We start from the raw sequence: 14,720 nt of genomic DNA, 5'->3' as shown, positions 1-14,720 counted from the left end.
TGTTTGGAAAAGTGGATAACTTCATACATTTAACACTGGCAACAACAGGCATGCAAGAGAGCTTTATGGTTTAGGGCAATCACAGGATTTCCTAAAGTGTAAGAGATCATCAACTGCACTTGTGGCTACTAAGACACCTATGGACATCCTAAAGTAGTTTGTGAACTAGAAAGGGTTTAATTTCCGAAATGTGCCCATAAAACATTTTCTCCACTTATGCCCTCTCAATCCTTTTTTCTTTATGAGAGGGATGGAAAGTTCTTTTTTGGAAATAGTGTGTACGAGAGCTAATGGCTGACTGATCAGCTGAAGAGAAAGTACAGATAAGTACAACTGAACAATGAAGAGCAAAAGTGACCTGCAAAATGTAACAATTGTCTGGAAATGGACAATTGCACCCATTACAGCAAGCACGTGCCCATTCCATCCATAGTCCTTCAACCCTGCTGCCGACAGAGTTTTCCAAGAATATTCACTCACCATCCAGCTTGAATGCACCTTATTGTTTGCTCACTGATTTGGTCAGATCCTTCAAATTCACCATAACTCAATGTTGTATTTTGTTTTATAATGTTGTTGTGAAATGGTTGGGATGTTTTGTTACAATGAGAATTTTTATAAGTATGTTGTTGAATTCTTGAATGGACAACAACTGTAGCCTATAATGTTCAATGATCTGAATCCTTTCTGCTTCCAAATTTAAGCAACCCTGAGGGATAGAAGAGAAACAGATTGAATGAAAGGGAAATAAAAGGTAATGAATGAGGCCATGAAATAGAGATCAGTAAATGGAGGACACTGCTCAAAATGCACAAGAGGAGAGGACAGGCCAAGTGCCTGGAAATATTCGATCATGAGATTACCAATCAGAGGAAAATCATCCTCTAAGTATAACTGAGAACTGGTGAGGAGCTGCCTCACAAGACACAGGCTGGTCAGCAATGGACTGCACCTCATATTGAGTCCATCAGCAGTAAAGCCAGAAGGAAGTAACATGTGATTTCAGCAGCATTGCAAAAGTGAGTGACGTTTGTGAGCAAAGTCAGAGAAGCAAGTGGATGAGGCTGAAGACAGTAGGGGAGTGGAACTGATGCCAAGGATCTGAAAGTGTTAAGGCTGCAGAAATTCCAGAATATGGAGGAAAGTTATCCTGGATGTTGTTGTAACTGGTATTGTTTAGTAGTAAATCATGTTATGACATCTTGAAGCACATCAAATTCGGTGAATTACTTCAGGTGCAGTGGGCATGTTAAGAGACAAACATGCAACTGTTCAACTTTGACTGCACCAGTCTGTGGAAAGTGAGTTTACGTTTCCGACTTTGTTTAAGCGTGTGCCAGTCTTTTTGCTTGTTATGTTAAAATACTGTTGTTTCGAGGAAATTAATGCTTATTTGTTTGTTATGGTTTTTAAGTTAGACTTAAAAGCAATGATTATTGAAAATATTTATGAATTCTTCTCAATCTGCTTCTTTGTGAGTTCAAATGGCTTAAAATGAACACAAATACAGGTAATAATGTTACTACATGAGTGTATTATCTAATAAGGCATTGTTGTGACAATGAAAGAGGAGCCTATGAAACAGCCTTGCGAAAATTTTGACCCCCTCAAAAAAATGATGCAAGCCAAAGAATGGGGGAGGGAAATGGATTAAACTGGGTGCAGACTTTCAGGTGGTGGAGGAAGGAAAGCTGAACCTTGAAACTGAATGTTGTAGAATTATGTTGCGATTTTTGAGAAGATTTGTATTGTATTAATATCAATTGAAGAGCAACAAAATATTTAGCTTTTAATGCAATGAATAAAGAATTGAAGTAAATTTCAAAGTAATAAATACCATTTGATTTGGAACTGTAATTTTTTTAAACTTGTTTTTGCAGGCAAAAACTTGATATCCAGGATGGAAACACTTGTGCCATTTTATGCACTTACTTCAGTCAGAAGATGATTACTGGAACAAAGTCTGATTATTGCTGTCCGGGAAAATCAGTGGTGTGCAGGAAAGCTCCAATGTCTTTAAGTGTGAAATTTAACCTTACTGATTCAAGAGAAAAATGTTATTCCGTTGATCAGGTGAGCTTCATACGTTTGTGCAATATTAGAGTTGAAAAATGTGATGCTGGAAAAACACAGCAGGCCAGGCAGCATCTGAGGAGCAGCAGAATTGACATTTCGGGCATAAGCTTATGCCCGAAACGTCGATTCTCCTGCTCCTCGGATGTTGCCTGACCTGCTGTGTTTTTCCAGCACCACATTTTTCAACTCTGGTACTCCAGCATCTGCAGTCCTCACTTTCTCCGAGTTTGTGCAATATTGTTTAGTCAATTTTTTTTTCACGAGAGTTTTCGTTTTGAAGACATTTTGGACAACTGGGATTGTTTCCTTCAAGCCGAGGAATTAAAGAGAAGTCACGTTGAGATGTGTAAAATTATGAGGGGCACAGATATTGCAGTCAGGAATAAAAGTTTTCCCTTGATGGACAGATCAATAACCAGGGTACATAGATTTAAGATGAGGGTAGATGGTTTAGAAGAGATGTGAGGAAAAACATTTTCACCGAGAAGATAGCAAGAATCTGGAACTCACTGCCTGTAAGGGTGGTGGAGGCAGAAACTGTCATACTGTTTAAAAAGTATTTAAATGTATACTTGCGATGTTGATATACAAGGTTATGGGCAAAGTATTGGAAAATGGGTGAGTGTAGTTTGATGGTTACATACATGATGGGCTAAAGTGCCTTTTTCTGTGCTGTGGATCTCTTCTGTTAGTTAGCCAGTATATATCTATGTGACTGTACTAGAATGCGTAGAGTGTTGGCTAACTAAAAGAAGACAGAGAATTGGGATAAGGGCAACATGTTCAAGTTGTAGCCAGTAGAGTGCTGCAGGGATCAGTGTTGGGACCACAATTATTTACAATAGATATTGATGACTTGGATGAGGAAAGTGAGTGTAGTAGTATTAGATGAAACAAAAATAAGTGGAGAGGCAAATGATACAACGCCTGCTGAGATATTTAGACATGTTAAATGGGTGGGCAAAGACTTGGTGAATGGGATATAGTGTGGGAAAATGTGAGGTCGTGCACTTTGTCAAGAAGAATAGACGAACTGAATATTATTTAATTGTAAGACAGCTGCAGAACAGAGAGATTTGGGTGTCCTTCTGCATAAATCACAAAAAGCTAACATCTAAGTTCAGCAGGTAATAGGGAAGACAAATAGAATATTGCCCTACATTGCAGCTGGAATAGACTTGAAAAATAGGGCGGTCTTGTTAATTCTATGTAAGGCATTAATCAGACCACAGCTTGAACATTGAACAGCTTTAAACCCCTTGTCCATGGAAAGGTATTTTGAAGGCAGTTCAGAGAATGTTTTCTAGGGTGATCCAAGGTTTGGAGGAGTTGTCTTATGAGAGGAGGTTGAGTAGCACGTGCTAGTAGTTGTTGAGTTTTGGAACAATGACAGTCAACTTTATTGAAACTTATAAGATTCCTAAGGTCAATATCAAGGAGGCATAATTTTAAGGTGAAAGGCAGGAAGTTTAGAGGGGATTTGAAGAAAGGTGTTTTTACTCAGAGGGTTTTGGCAATCTAGAATACACTGCTTAGGATGATAGTGGAGATGAGAGATCTCGCAACGTTTAAAAAGTATTTGGATGAGCATTTGAAATGTCATAACATTTAAGACTATGGGCCGAGTTCAAGAAAGTGGGACTAGTGTAGATTTAGAGAGTCTAAATCTCTAAACTGTATCACAAACAAACTGTAAATTGTATCATTCTTTGGGGACTTGACAGGTAGATAGTCCTTGTGGAAGAGTCTAGGACCAGAGGGCATTATTTCAGAACAAGTAGTCACTCATTTAAAACTGTCATTAGAAGGAACTCCTTTTCTCAGAGGGTACTGAATTTGTGAGATGGCTGTTGAAGTTGGATCATTAAGAATATTTAGGGCTGAAGTAGACAGACTTTTAATCAGGGAGACAATGGCCTAGTGGTATTATTAATAGACTGTTAATCCAGAGACCCAGGCAATGTTCTGGGGATTTGGGTTCAAATCCCACCTTGGCAGATGGTGGGATTTGACCATGAAACCATTATTGATTGTCAGGAAAAACTAATGTCCTTTAGGGAAGGAAGCTACCATTCTTGTGTGGTCTGGCCTGCATATGACTTCAGATCCACAGCAACATGGTTGACTTTCAAATGCCTTCTGGACAATTAGAGATGGACAATAAATACTGGCTTAGCCAGCGATGGCCACATCCTGTTAATGAATTAAAAACAAAACAATAAAGGAGTCAAAGTTATGGGGAAACTATAAGGAGGTGGAGTTGAGGATTCTCAGACTCGCCGTAGACTAATTGAATGGCGGAGCATGCTCAATAGGCTGATCAGCCTACTGCTGCTCCAAATGTCTTATGGTCTTATCGCTGTATTCTTACTGTTGGCATCTTGGAGTTGTTATTGACCAGATATTGAAATGGACTAGCCATCTAAATGCTATAACTACAAAACCATATCAGAGTCTAGGAGTTCTGAGATGAGTACCTCACCATCTGATTCCCAAAGGCCTCTTAGCCATCTGCAAGGCACAGGTCAGATTGTGATAGAATGCTTTCCATTTTCCTGCATGAGTGCAACTTCAGCAACACTTGAGAAAGTTGACACCATCCAAGACAAAGCCACTTGCTTGATTGGTACCCAGCCTTCAACAGTCCAAGGATGTGCAGGTTAGGTGAATTGTCTATGCTAATTTGTCCAGTACAGTCCAGGTATGGGCAGGTTAGGAAATCACAAATCAGGTTTACTGCATGTGAAGTGTTTAATCTCGATCCTCATGATACTGGAAACACGATGTGATTTCTGTGAGGCTCACTTAATTTTCATGATGTTCATTGACGAGTTAGTGAAGGCTGGAGTGCTCCCTCATGGAGCCATGTTTACTTTTGACACAAAGCTTGACAACTATCCCTGAATGCTAAATGACTGTGTTCACAACACAGGATACAACAATCAGGAATGTCGGAAGTCTATTCCCGATTCCACAGGAGGAGGTAATGAAAGTGTTGGACTTTAAGCATCATTTGTCAACTATCAATGTATGTGACTCACTTCTCGAAGTAATTGAAAGCCAGGGAGCAGCAGGATGGGCAAAACAAAACTTGAAAGTTGTTATACAGAGAGTGTACTGTCTTCCTATTAAAGAAGTTCTTCACAATCAATTGATCAGAAACAACCAACAAGATCATCCTCTACCTTCAAATGTAGGTCAACAAAATGCAAGGTAAGCCATGAATTGAATTATTGGAACCAAGCTTTTTCACTTTTTTTATTAATAAACCAATAAAATGGGCTAAAATTAATAAAGCTGAATGGAGCCAGGATTGAAGAGAGTTGAGAATAAGAAAGTAATAGAATTGATGGATAGGTGATGTCACATTGGGTTTCTGAAGATTGAATAATGTAGGAGGAAGTGACAAATGAGGGGAGGAGGTTCACACAGTCCTTAGGAAGAACAAATTAAGAATCAATGAGCATCTTGATTTCCATGTCCTGAGAATGCAGGAAACAGAATGCAGACATCAGATTCCTGGGCTCAGCAATACATGCTGCCCCATAATGAACAAATAAACAGAGGGCAAATGGTTGGAAAAACTAACAGAATTGGAATTTCTTGCTAATGTCTTACCATTCATAGAACTTCACAACATAGAATGAAGTTATTACGGCCCTCATGTCTTTGCCAGTAGATTGAAATAGTTAACTAATTGGACTTGTTTGGCTGCCTTTTTATCACATCCTCCTATTTTTTCCAAATTTTTCCTTTCAAAATTTATTATGGCTTCTCTGTTCATGATCCAACAAGATTCCTAAGTAAAATAGATTCTCTTCATGTCCCCCTTTCCACTTTTGGTGCTTTTAAATTACGTGGTCAAATTATTGGTTCAATAGAATTTCACTATATCTTATATGTTTTGAGTTCAATTTTCACTCAGTATTAACATTGCTTTTTTTTCCTGCAAAATGTTCTCTGTTCACTAATTTCATGTTGTGGCTTTATATGGAAAGTTGGTTAACTAACTTCAGCAGTTCTTGAACTTTGCCAGACTGCATTACCAAAAATTCATGCTTTACCCATTCCAGATTGTACAGAGGGCAGTTAGAGGCAGTCACTTGCTTCAACTAAGGATTAGTTGTCATTTTCTTCCTCAGATTAAAACTTCATTTTCCCAAATATTGCAGATAATTCTTTGAAGGCAGTTCAATGGAGTATCATGACCTCAGTAGTCTTGATGATTCTTGTGACCTTCCTTGTGTTTTTATGGACATAAAAACAACTTGTGTATGTTTGTGGACAGCTAGTTACAGCACTAAGTCTCCTGCTGCACAGGAAATACTAAAAACTTCAGAAATCTAAAACCAGAAAAACTCCATTTTAAATGGACTCCAATTTCCGACAACAACAATGGTCCTTTAGGGTTTTCCACATGTATTGGGCTGCTGTACTGTGCAAACATGGTTTGATGGAGGTGCAACATTCTGGAACAGCATTTTGCACTATCAGAACAAGAGAATGGTATGAAGGATGAACATCCTTCATTGCAAAGCTATCCCTATGAGGTGGCAGTGCAGGTCTGCTGAGAGACCAAGGATGCCTTGATTCTAGTACACTTTCTTTGAGGATGGCTGAATCCTTTCTCAATAGCTATGTTTTCTATTAAGAGACCAGAACACAGACACATTCACAGGATATGGGCATTTCTGGCGAGGCCAGCATTTATTGCCCATTCCTAATTGCCAAAAGGGCAGTTTAGAGTCAACCAAATTGGTATGGATCTGGAGTCCTGCAGTCCTTACCAGGACCAGGTAAGAATGGCAGTTTTCTTCCCTTTTCCTGACAATCAGCATCATTAGATTCTTAATTCAGACTTCTTAAAAACTGAAGTCAATTTCCACCACCTACCATGGCAGAAATCGAATCCAGGTCCCCAGGACATCATCTGAGTCTCTAAATTAATAGTCCAGTGGTAATACTACGAGGCTATCATCTCCCTGCGGGGCCCAAGAAGGAATTGATCAAGAAAACTATTAAAGCAAAAGTGAAGCAAAGAAGTGGAGGTTTACAATAGTTTGGCCTGATGGGAATTAACATGAGCACAAACATGATTGATTAAATGACCTCCAACATGTACTAAAACTTCTACGATTCTGCCTTGCAGCAATTTTAATAAATTTTGCAAAGCCTGTCCATTATCAAATCACCTATCATATGCAAAACCAATCACTTTATTTATGAGGGATTCGAAGCACGTGCAACATTTTGGCTTATTTGTACACAGTTTTATTCATTCAAGTATAATTACTATGTCTTGGTGTTTTGGGGGTAGTACTGTCTTCTGTTGCCTTATGAATCTAAGCCCTATTTGGTTTATTCAGTAGTCTGCCTTATCTAATGCAATCTTCAACTGCATTCTCACTGCCCAGATCAGCAAAGCCTTCCTCATTGCAATTTTCAAGTGCCTCCCAGTTTGTGTCTTTACACTGTCAAAGGCTTGGTTGTTAATCTTCTGCCACAATCATGCCCGTCTCTTGCAGACTGTCTCTCACTTTCAAAGCTAGAACTTAGCGTGTTAAAGTTAATGGTAATTGCAGTTTCATCAGAAAAGAAAGCTAAACTTTTTTTAAAAAGTTTTTAAACAAATAGATATACTTTCTTTCTAAAATATTTCAGGGAATTTTCAATATTTCTTCTATCAAAATCAGATTTGCTTTTTTTCAGAAAAGAAATGAATTTTGCATAAATATAACCAAGTGTGACATAAAGTATGTTGCAATAAAAGTCTTCCGCAGCAAAACATAGATTTTTGTCATTGTCTACTTCTCAGGTAGTCCATAATGTTATACACATTTATAGATTATCTAGATGTAATATTGGATTGTAATTTTTAAAGTTAACATGGATTGTATAACCTCCTAAAACACTCTTCCACTCACATTTTAATTAGGGAAAGTACCCAAGTCTCTGTGGCAACAAAACCGGAAGTTTTAAGTTAGATATGTTCTTCTGTCTTGTTTTATTAATGATTGCATAATCCTACATTGTTTTTCAGAAATACTTTACAAATAGGACCCAAAAGAGGTTTGTACTCTCTAGTCTTAGTGGATGACCTAAATAATTTGTACTTATAGTTTTCCTCTGTGGTTATAATAATTTCTCTCAAAAGAAAATAACGTCATCAAGTGCAGTGAAATTAGTTTTACTTTCATCTGCAAATGCGTAAAAGTGTTGACCTTTATGTCAAAGTGATCAATTGACCCTTGTACAATGACCTACTTTTCTCTCTTTTAAATCCTGCCACCCAAATATCTGCTGAGGAATATAAAACCTTTGCTGATCTGCCATGGCGTGATCATTTTCTCTTGCTCTATTGAATACTGTATTGTTTTAAAAATCAGAACTGATTATTAAATAATCAATATAACATAGATCAAGGACTGGCATTTATATCTATCTCATCCTTCTCTCCCAAATGAAGTTTATATATATAAAAGAAAATACATCTGTAATTTTGGAATAGTGTGAATATGTTTACAAATCTGCAATGTTGTTGGTGAGGGATCATCCCTGAGTTTAATAAAGCTATAAGTATTTTGATAAAGATAACCGTTATTATACATAGAACATAGAACAATACAGCACAGAACAGGCCCTTCGGCCCACGATGTTGTGCCGAACATCTATCCTAGATTAAGCACCCGTCCATGTACCTATCCAATTGCCGCTTAAAGGTCGCCAATGATTCTGACTCTACCACTCCCACGGGCAGCGCATTCCATGCCCCCACCACTCTCTGGGTAAAGAACCCACCCCTGACATCTCCCCTATACCTTCCACCCTTCACCTTAACTTTATGTCCCCTTGTAACACTCTGTTGTACCCGGGGGAAAAGTTTCTGACTGTCTACTCTATCTATTCCTCTGATCATCTTATAAACCTCTATCAAGTCACCCCTCATCCTTCGCCGTTCCAACGAGAAAAGGCCGAGAACTCTCAACCTATCCTCGTACGAGCTATTCTCCATTCCAGGCAACATCCTGGTAAATCTTCTCTGTACTCTCTCCAAAGCTTCCACATCTTTCCTAAAGTGAGGCGACCAGAACTGCACACAGTACTCCAAATGTGGCCTAACCAAAGTCCTGTACAGCTGCAACATACCATAGAAATGACAATCTTTTTCTGCTGAAGTGTAGGTGTGCATTCATCTAAGGTAATGGAGCAAAGAGTGGTGGAAATTGTATGCTGCAGAGTTGTGTAAAATCACACATTTTAATGAAACTTGTGAGATTTTGCTTGCTATGATGGTGGGGTACTTACTGTCTATATTCATAACCCTGTATGTAATTTTGAGATTTTAATTAAAATCTTTTGAGATATTAATTTGTCACAATCAGAAAAAAATGTTTATCGTTTTTTATAAAACATGCAAAACCTTCCGTGGCACTTCAATTGATTAATGCACTGCCAAACTGAAGTATGCAAATAAGGAATATCCTAGGTTTAATTCTCTTTGTCAAAGTCAGCTGATTTCAGCCAGCTTGATGGTGAGAATGAAACCACTGTCTTCGGTGGCCTGGACCTAGGAGGAGAACAACTCAGCATGGGACAGTGATTGTGCTGGAAATTGCATATATCAGTATATGAAGTAGCAACAGGACTGGGGTTGATTGATTGCCTCCTGCTATTAAATGATCTTCAGTTAGCTCTCACTTCGTGAACTGTAATATCCATTGAATTGTATCCCTTCGGGCTCTTTTGGTGCAGTGGCTGCACTATTCTAAACCAGGCAACCAGAGTTCAAGTCTCACCTGCTGCAGAAGTGTGTAAAAACCAATGAGCCAGATGATCTTCAGTTCAACTTCCTGGAAATGTGTCAAAGCATGCCTAAACATATTGATTAAAATAAGTCGAAATCCTCTCCTTCAGAACAGAAGAATGCTCAAGGGAAACTATAGGGCATAACTTTACTGTTAAGGAAAAATACATGCTGTCACTTGTGTGAATTGAAATGTAAATGTAATCACTGACCACCATAAAAAATGGATCAGATATGAAATTAGAAAATAGCGTGCAAAGAGTCATGTGCCCCCTGATAAAATTATAGTACTACAACTCTTTGGTTTGCTTTGTAAAGTCTTGTAACTGTTTGAATTGCATGATATGTGCAACTTCTAATATAGCTTTTCAATACCTGACATTTACAAATGGATATCCTACTTCAGAAAGAATCACTTGGTTTATTTCTAACTGTTCCAAGCTAAAAGAAGTGCACAGTAGCATGTTGCCCAAAACAGAAACAACTTGGGCATTCAAAAGATTCTCCAGCTCTCTTTACCCATTTATATGTTTTATAATAACTGATTCTTCTCCATTGCAACCTTTTCATTCATCTTGTATAGTTTGTACAATGCTGCAGAGTGGTACATATTTTCCTTTTGATTTTGTTAGCAGGCAGGTTAATTGGGCAATAAAAAGAACTTTGTAGACTTGTCTTTTAGAAGATATAGTGCATCAGATTTGTTTTTCCTGTGGGCAGCTTTGGTGTTTCCGGCTTTGTTCTGAGGAAATCATGTGGTCTGGCAGGGATATAATACGTGCTGTTTATTTGCTCACACATGATGTGACCTGATGCATGTCTCGGTAGATTCAGTTCATAAACATATTCCACAAGTTTGCAACAGACTTGTTGAAAGCCTGTTAGTACATTCACAGAATAGATTTGTGAAGCCATTGATATGACATAAGCACCATGACTGTGCTTAACCTTGAAGTAAAAACCAGAGCCGGCTGCGTGGTGTTTGTCCCTTGTGCAGCTTTTTATAGAATTGATCCAGCTGTAACTGGTTATACTTTGCAAATTCAGTTAAAGCAGGCTTGTACATGGATAGTGATGTAGTTTTGCTGCAAATAACTTAGTGTGTGAATAGCAAAATGAGAAAAGGGTTTAAGCTACTGCTAATCTTTACGTTAAAGCAGACATCTAGGACTAGGTTCCTTAGACTTGTTTTGGAGTTCTTTTAACAGTTAAGCAATACTGTTCATGATTTTTTCATTTGTGTACTGCCAGTGTGTTATAACAGTCCTTCACAAAGTCAGCAATGGTAAACTGTTCCTCCCTCATCTATCTTGAACATTTTCTAGCCTTCAACATGGTTGCACACAGTATCTCCTCCCTATCCTTAGACCATCTGATATAGGAATCATCTCCAATAGCTTCTTATCCAACTCATGCAGTCTTAGCTGAAGTGTCACCCAAGTTTGACAACTCTTCCCCCCACCCCCCCCCGCCACCTCCAAACACCCCAAACAAAGAAAACTTGTTTTTGATTTGTGTATTGTCTCTCAGCTATTCCTAAACACATCAGTTTCTACCGATGGTGACAATACTCAGCTCTACTTCATGACTACCTCTTTGACCCCTCCACTGTCTGTAAGCTGCGTGTGCTTTAGTTTTACAGGCAAAATGCTCTTGTTGTCTTTTAAAGAAAATCTTTACTTAGAAATTCACTTATCAACATTATCCATTCATAAACATTACACATATAGCAGGAATGAAAGCATGAATGCTGTTAAAATTAAATATAAATGAGAACACAGTTTTAAACTCTTACAACATTGACTTAAATTGCCTTAAATTTTTAATTGAATGTTGCATTCCAAATTGGCATGAATCTCTAACTGTTCCAGACTGGCTAAATTTAATTCAGCTGTAATTATTGGAAATAATTTTACTTACTCTTAGTAGACGACTGAAACTGATCATATTCCTTTGGATAAAGGAAATTAGCTGGTTACTCATGTATTGTAGAAATGCACTAGTGGTGGATTTAAAATCGTTATTAATGATGAATGGAGACTTATTGCAGAAACAATCACTTGCACAAATGCGTGTTCTCAAGCACTCATTTCGCCATATATTCCAGTAGTAAGTGTACAGGTAGAGCTTCTTTAATTACATAATGAATACGTACAGCACTTTGTGGGATGCTGTGCCTCCCATATGAGGACATTCGCAGGTTTGATCTGTAGTTTACACATAATTAGCTGTTCTCTACTGGCTACTTTCAGGTATTGTGTTGCGAGCTCAGGTAAAGGAAAAATTAACCAGAGTTTCCCTGCAAACTGCTATTCAATGGTCATTTGCATCTATTATGTTATGTTTGCTTGTATCTGCCCATTGTTTCTCTTTTCAGAGGGAGAAAAAAATAAATGGGCATTTGATGGAGCTACTAAATAGAGAGGCAGTTGTGTAACAATATCCCAGCATATGAATTAGTATCTTTATAGGAGAGTCATAGAGATGTACAGCACGGAAACAGACCCTTCGGTCCAATCTGTTCATGCCGACCAGATATCCCAACCCAATCTAGTCCCACCTGCCAGCACCCAGCCCATATCCCTCCAAACCCTTCCTATTCATATAGCCATCCAAATGCCTTTTAAATGTTGCAATTGTGTCAGCCTCCAGCACTTGCTCTGGTAGCTCATTCCATACACAAACCACCTTCTGCATGAAAAAGTTGCCCCTTAGGTCTCTTTAATATCTTGCCCCTCTCACTCTAAACCTATGCCCTCTAGTTCTGGAATCCTATCCTATCTATGCCCCTCATGATTTTGTAAACCTCTATAAGGTCACTCCTCAGTCTCCGACGCTCCAGGGAAAGAGCCCCAGCCTGTTTAGTCTCTTCCAATAGCTCAAGTCCTCCAACCCTGTCAACATCCTTGTAAATCTTTTCTAAACCTTTCAAGTTTCACAACATCTTTCCGATAGGAAGGGGACCTGTTTTGCAAGCAGTATTCCAACGGTGGCCTAACCAATGTCCTATACAGCTGCAACATGACCTCCCAACTCCTGTACTCAGTACTCTGACTGATAAAGGAAAGCATACCAAACACCTTCTTCACAATTCTATCTACCTGTGACTCCATTTTCAAGGAGCTATCAACCTGCACTCCGAGGTCTCTTTGTTCAGCAGCACTCCCTAGGACCTTACCATTAAGTGTATAAGTTCTGCTAAAATTTGCTTTCCCAAAATGCAGCACCTCACATTTATCTGAATTATACTCCATCTGCCATTTCTCAGCCCATTGGCCCATCTGATCAAGATCCCATTGTAATCTGAGGTAACCTTCTTTGCTGTCCACTACACCTTCAACTTTGGTGTAATCTGCAAATTTACTAACTAAACCTCTTATGCTCACATCTAAATCGTTTATATAAATGACGAAAAGTGGTGGACCCAGCACCGATCCTTGTGGCACTCCACTGGTCACAGGCCTCCAGTCTGAAAAACAACCCTCCACCACCACCCTCTGTCTTCTACCTTTGAGCCAGTTCTGTATTCATATGGCTAGTTCTCCCTGTATTCCATGAGATCTAACCTTGCTAACCAGTCTCCCATAGGGAACCTTGTCGAATGCCTTACTAAAGTCCATACAGATCACATCTGCTGCTCTGCCCTTATCAATCATTTTTGTTACTTCTTCAAAAAACTCAGTCAAATTTGTGAGATATGATTTCCCATGCACAAAGCCATGTTGACTATCCCTAATCAGTCCTTGCCTTTCCAAATACATGTACGTCCTGTCCTTCATGATTCCTTCCAATAATTTGCCCACCACTGACGTCAGGCGCACTAGTCTATAGTTTCCTGGCTTGTCCATACCACATTTCTTAAACAGTGGCAGCACGTTAGCCAATCTCCTGTCTTCCGGCACCTCACCTGTGATTATCAATGACACAAATATCTCAGCAAGAGGCCCAGCAATCACTTCTCTAGCTTCCCAAAGAGTTCTAGGGTACACCTGATTAGGTCCTGCGGATTTATTATCCTTTATGTGTTTCAAGACATCCAGCACTTCCTCCTCATAATATGGACATTTTTCAAGGGGTCACCATCTATATCCCTACAGTCTATATCTTCCATGTCCTTTTCCGCAGTAAATACTCAGTTATTATCTCCCCCATCTCCTCCAGCTCCACACAAGGTCACTTTGTTGATGTTTGAGGGACCCTATTTTCTCCCTAGTTATCCTTTTGTCCTTCATATAATTGTAAAAACTCTTTGGATTCTTCTTAATACTGTTTACCAAAGCTATCTCATGTCACCTTTTTGCCCCCTTGATTTCCCTCTTAAGTATACTCCTACTGCCTTTATTCTCTTCTAAGGATTCACTTGATCTATCCTGTCCATACCTGATACATGCGTCCTTCTTTTTCTTAACCAAACTTTCAATTTCTTTAGTCATCCAGCATTCCCTATTTTTACCAGCTTTTCCTTTCTCCCTAACAGTAATGAACTTTCTTTGGACTCTCATTATAACATTTCTGAAGGCTTCCCATTTTCTCATCATCCATTTACCTGCGAACATTTGCCCCCAATCAGCCTTTGAAAGGTCTTGCCTATTACGGTCAAAATTGACCTTTTTCCAATTTAGAACGAGCTCGTAGCACCAGTAGTAATCCAGATATTACTACTGTCAAGGACCTCCTTTTTAAATTCCTGTCTAATTTTCTGTCATCTCCGTTCAGAATCTCAACCTTTTCCCTTCCTATGTCATTGGTTCCAATGTGTACAATGTCCTCCTGTTGGCCCTTCTCCCTCTTAAGATCATTCTGCACCCTCTCTGAGACATCCTTGATTTTGGCACCAGGG

General features: G+C 38.9%; 1 protein-coding gene across 8 annotated transcripts in view; it reads left to right on the top strand.

Annotated features, from left to right (window-relative positions):
• spidr (scaffold protein involved in DNA repair) overlaps window positions 1-14,720 on the top strand; it is a 261,755-nt gene that overhangs the window by 161,583 nt on the left and 85,452 nt on the right. For all 8 annotated transcript variants that reach the window (XM_060823482.1, XM_060823492.1, XM_060823487.1 and 5 more), the window contains 2 exons: window positions 1,881-2,073; window positions 5,009-5,289. In XM_060823482.1, the coding sequence (XP_060679465.1) occupies window positions 1,881-2,073; window positions 5,009-5,289 (474 nt within the window). The remainder of the gene's footprint in view (window positions 1-1,880; window positions 2,074-5,008; window positions 5,290-14,720) is intronic.

The sequence above is a fragment of the Hemiscyllium ocellatum genome, chromosome 4 (genome assembly GCF_020745735.1).
Source record: "Hemiscyllium ocellatum isolate sHemOce1 chromosome 4, sHemOce1.pat.X.cur, whole genome shotgun sequence".
In the NCBI taxonomy this organism is placed as follows: domain Eukaryota; kingdom Metazoa; phylum Chordata; class Chondrichthyes; order Orectolobiformes; family Hemiscylliidae; genus Hemiscyllium; species Hemiscyllium ocellatum.
Note: the sequence above shows the minus strand (reverse complement) of the source record. Positions and strands in the feature narration are given on the sequence as shown.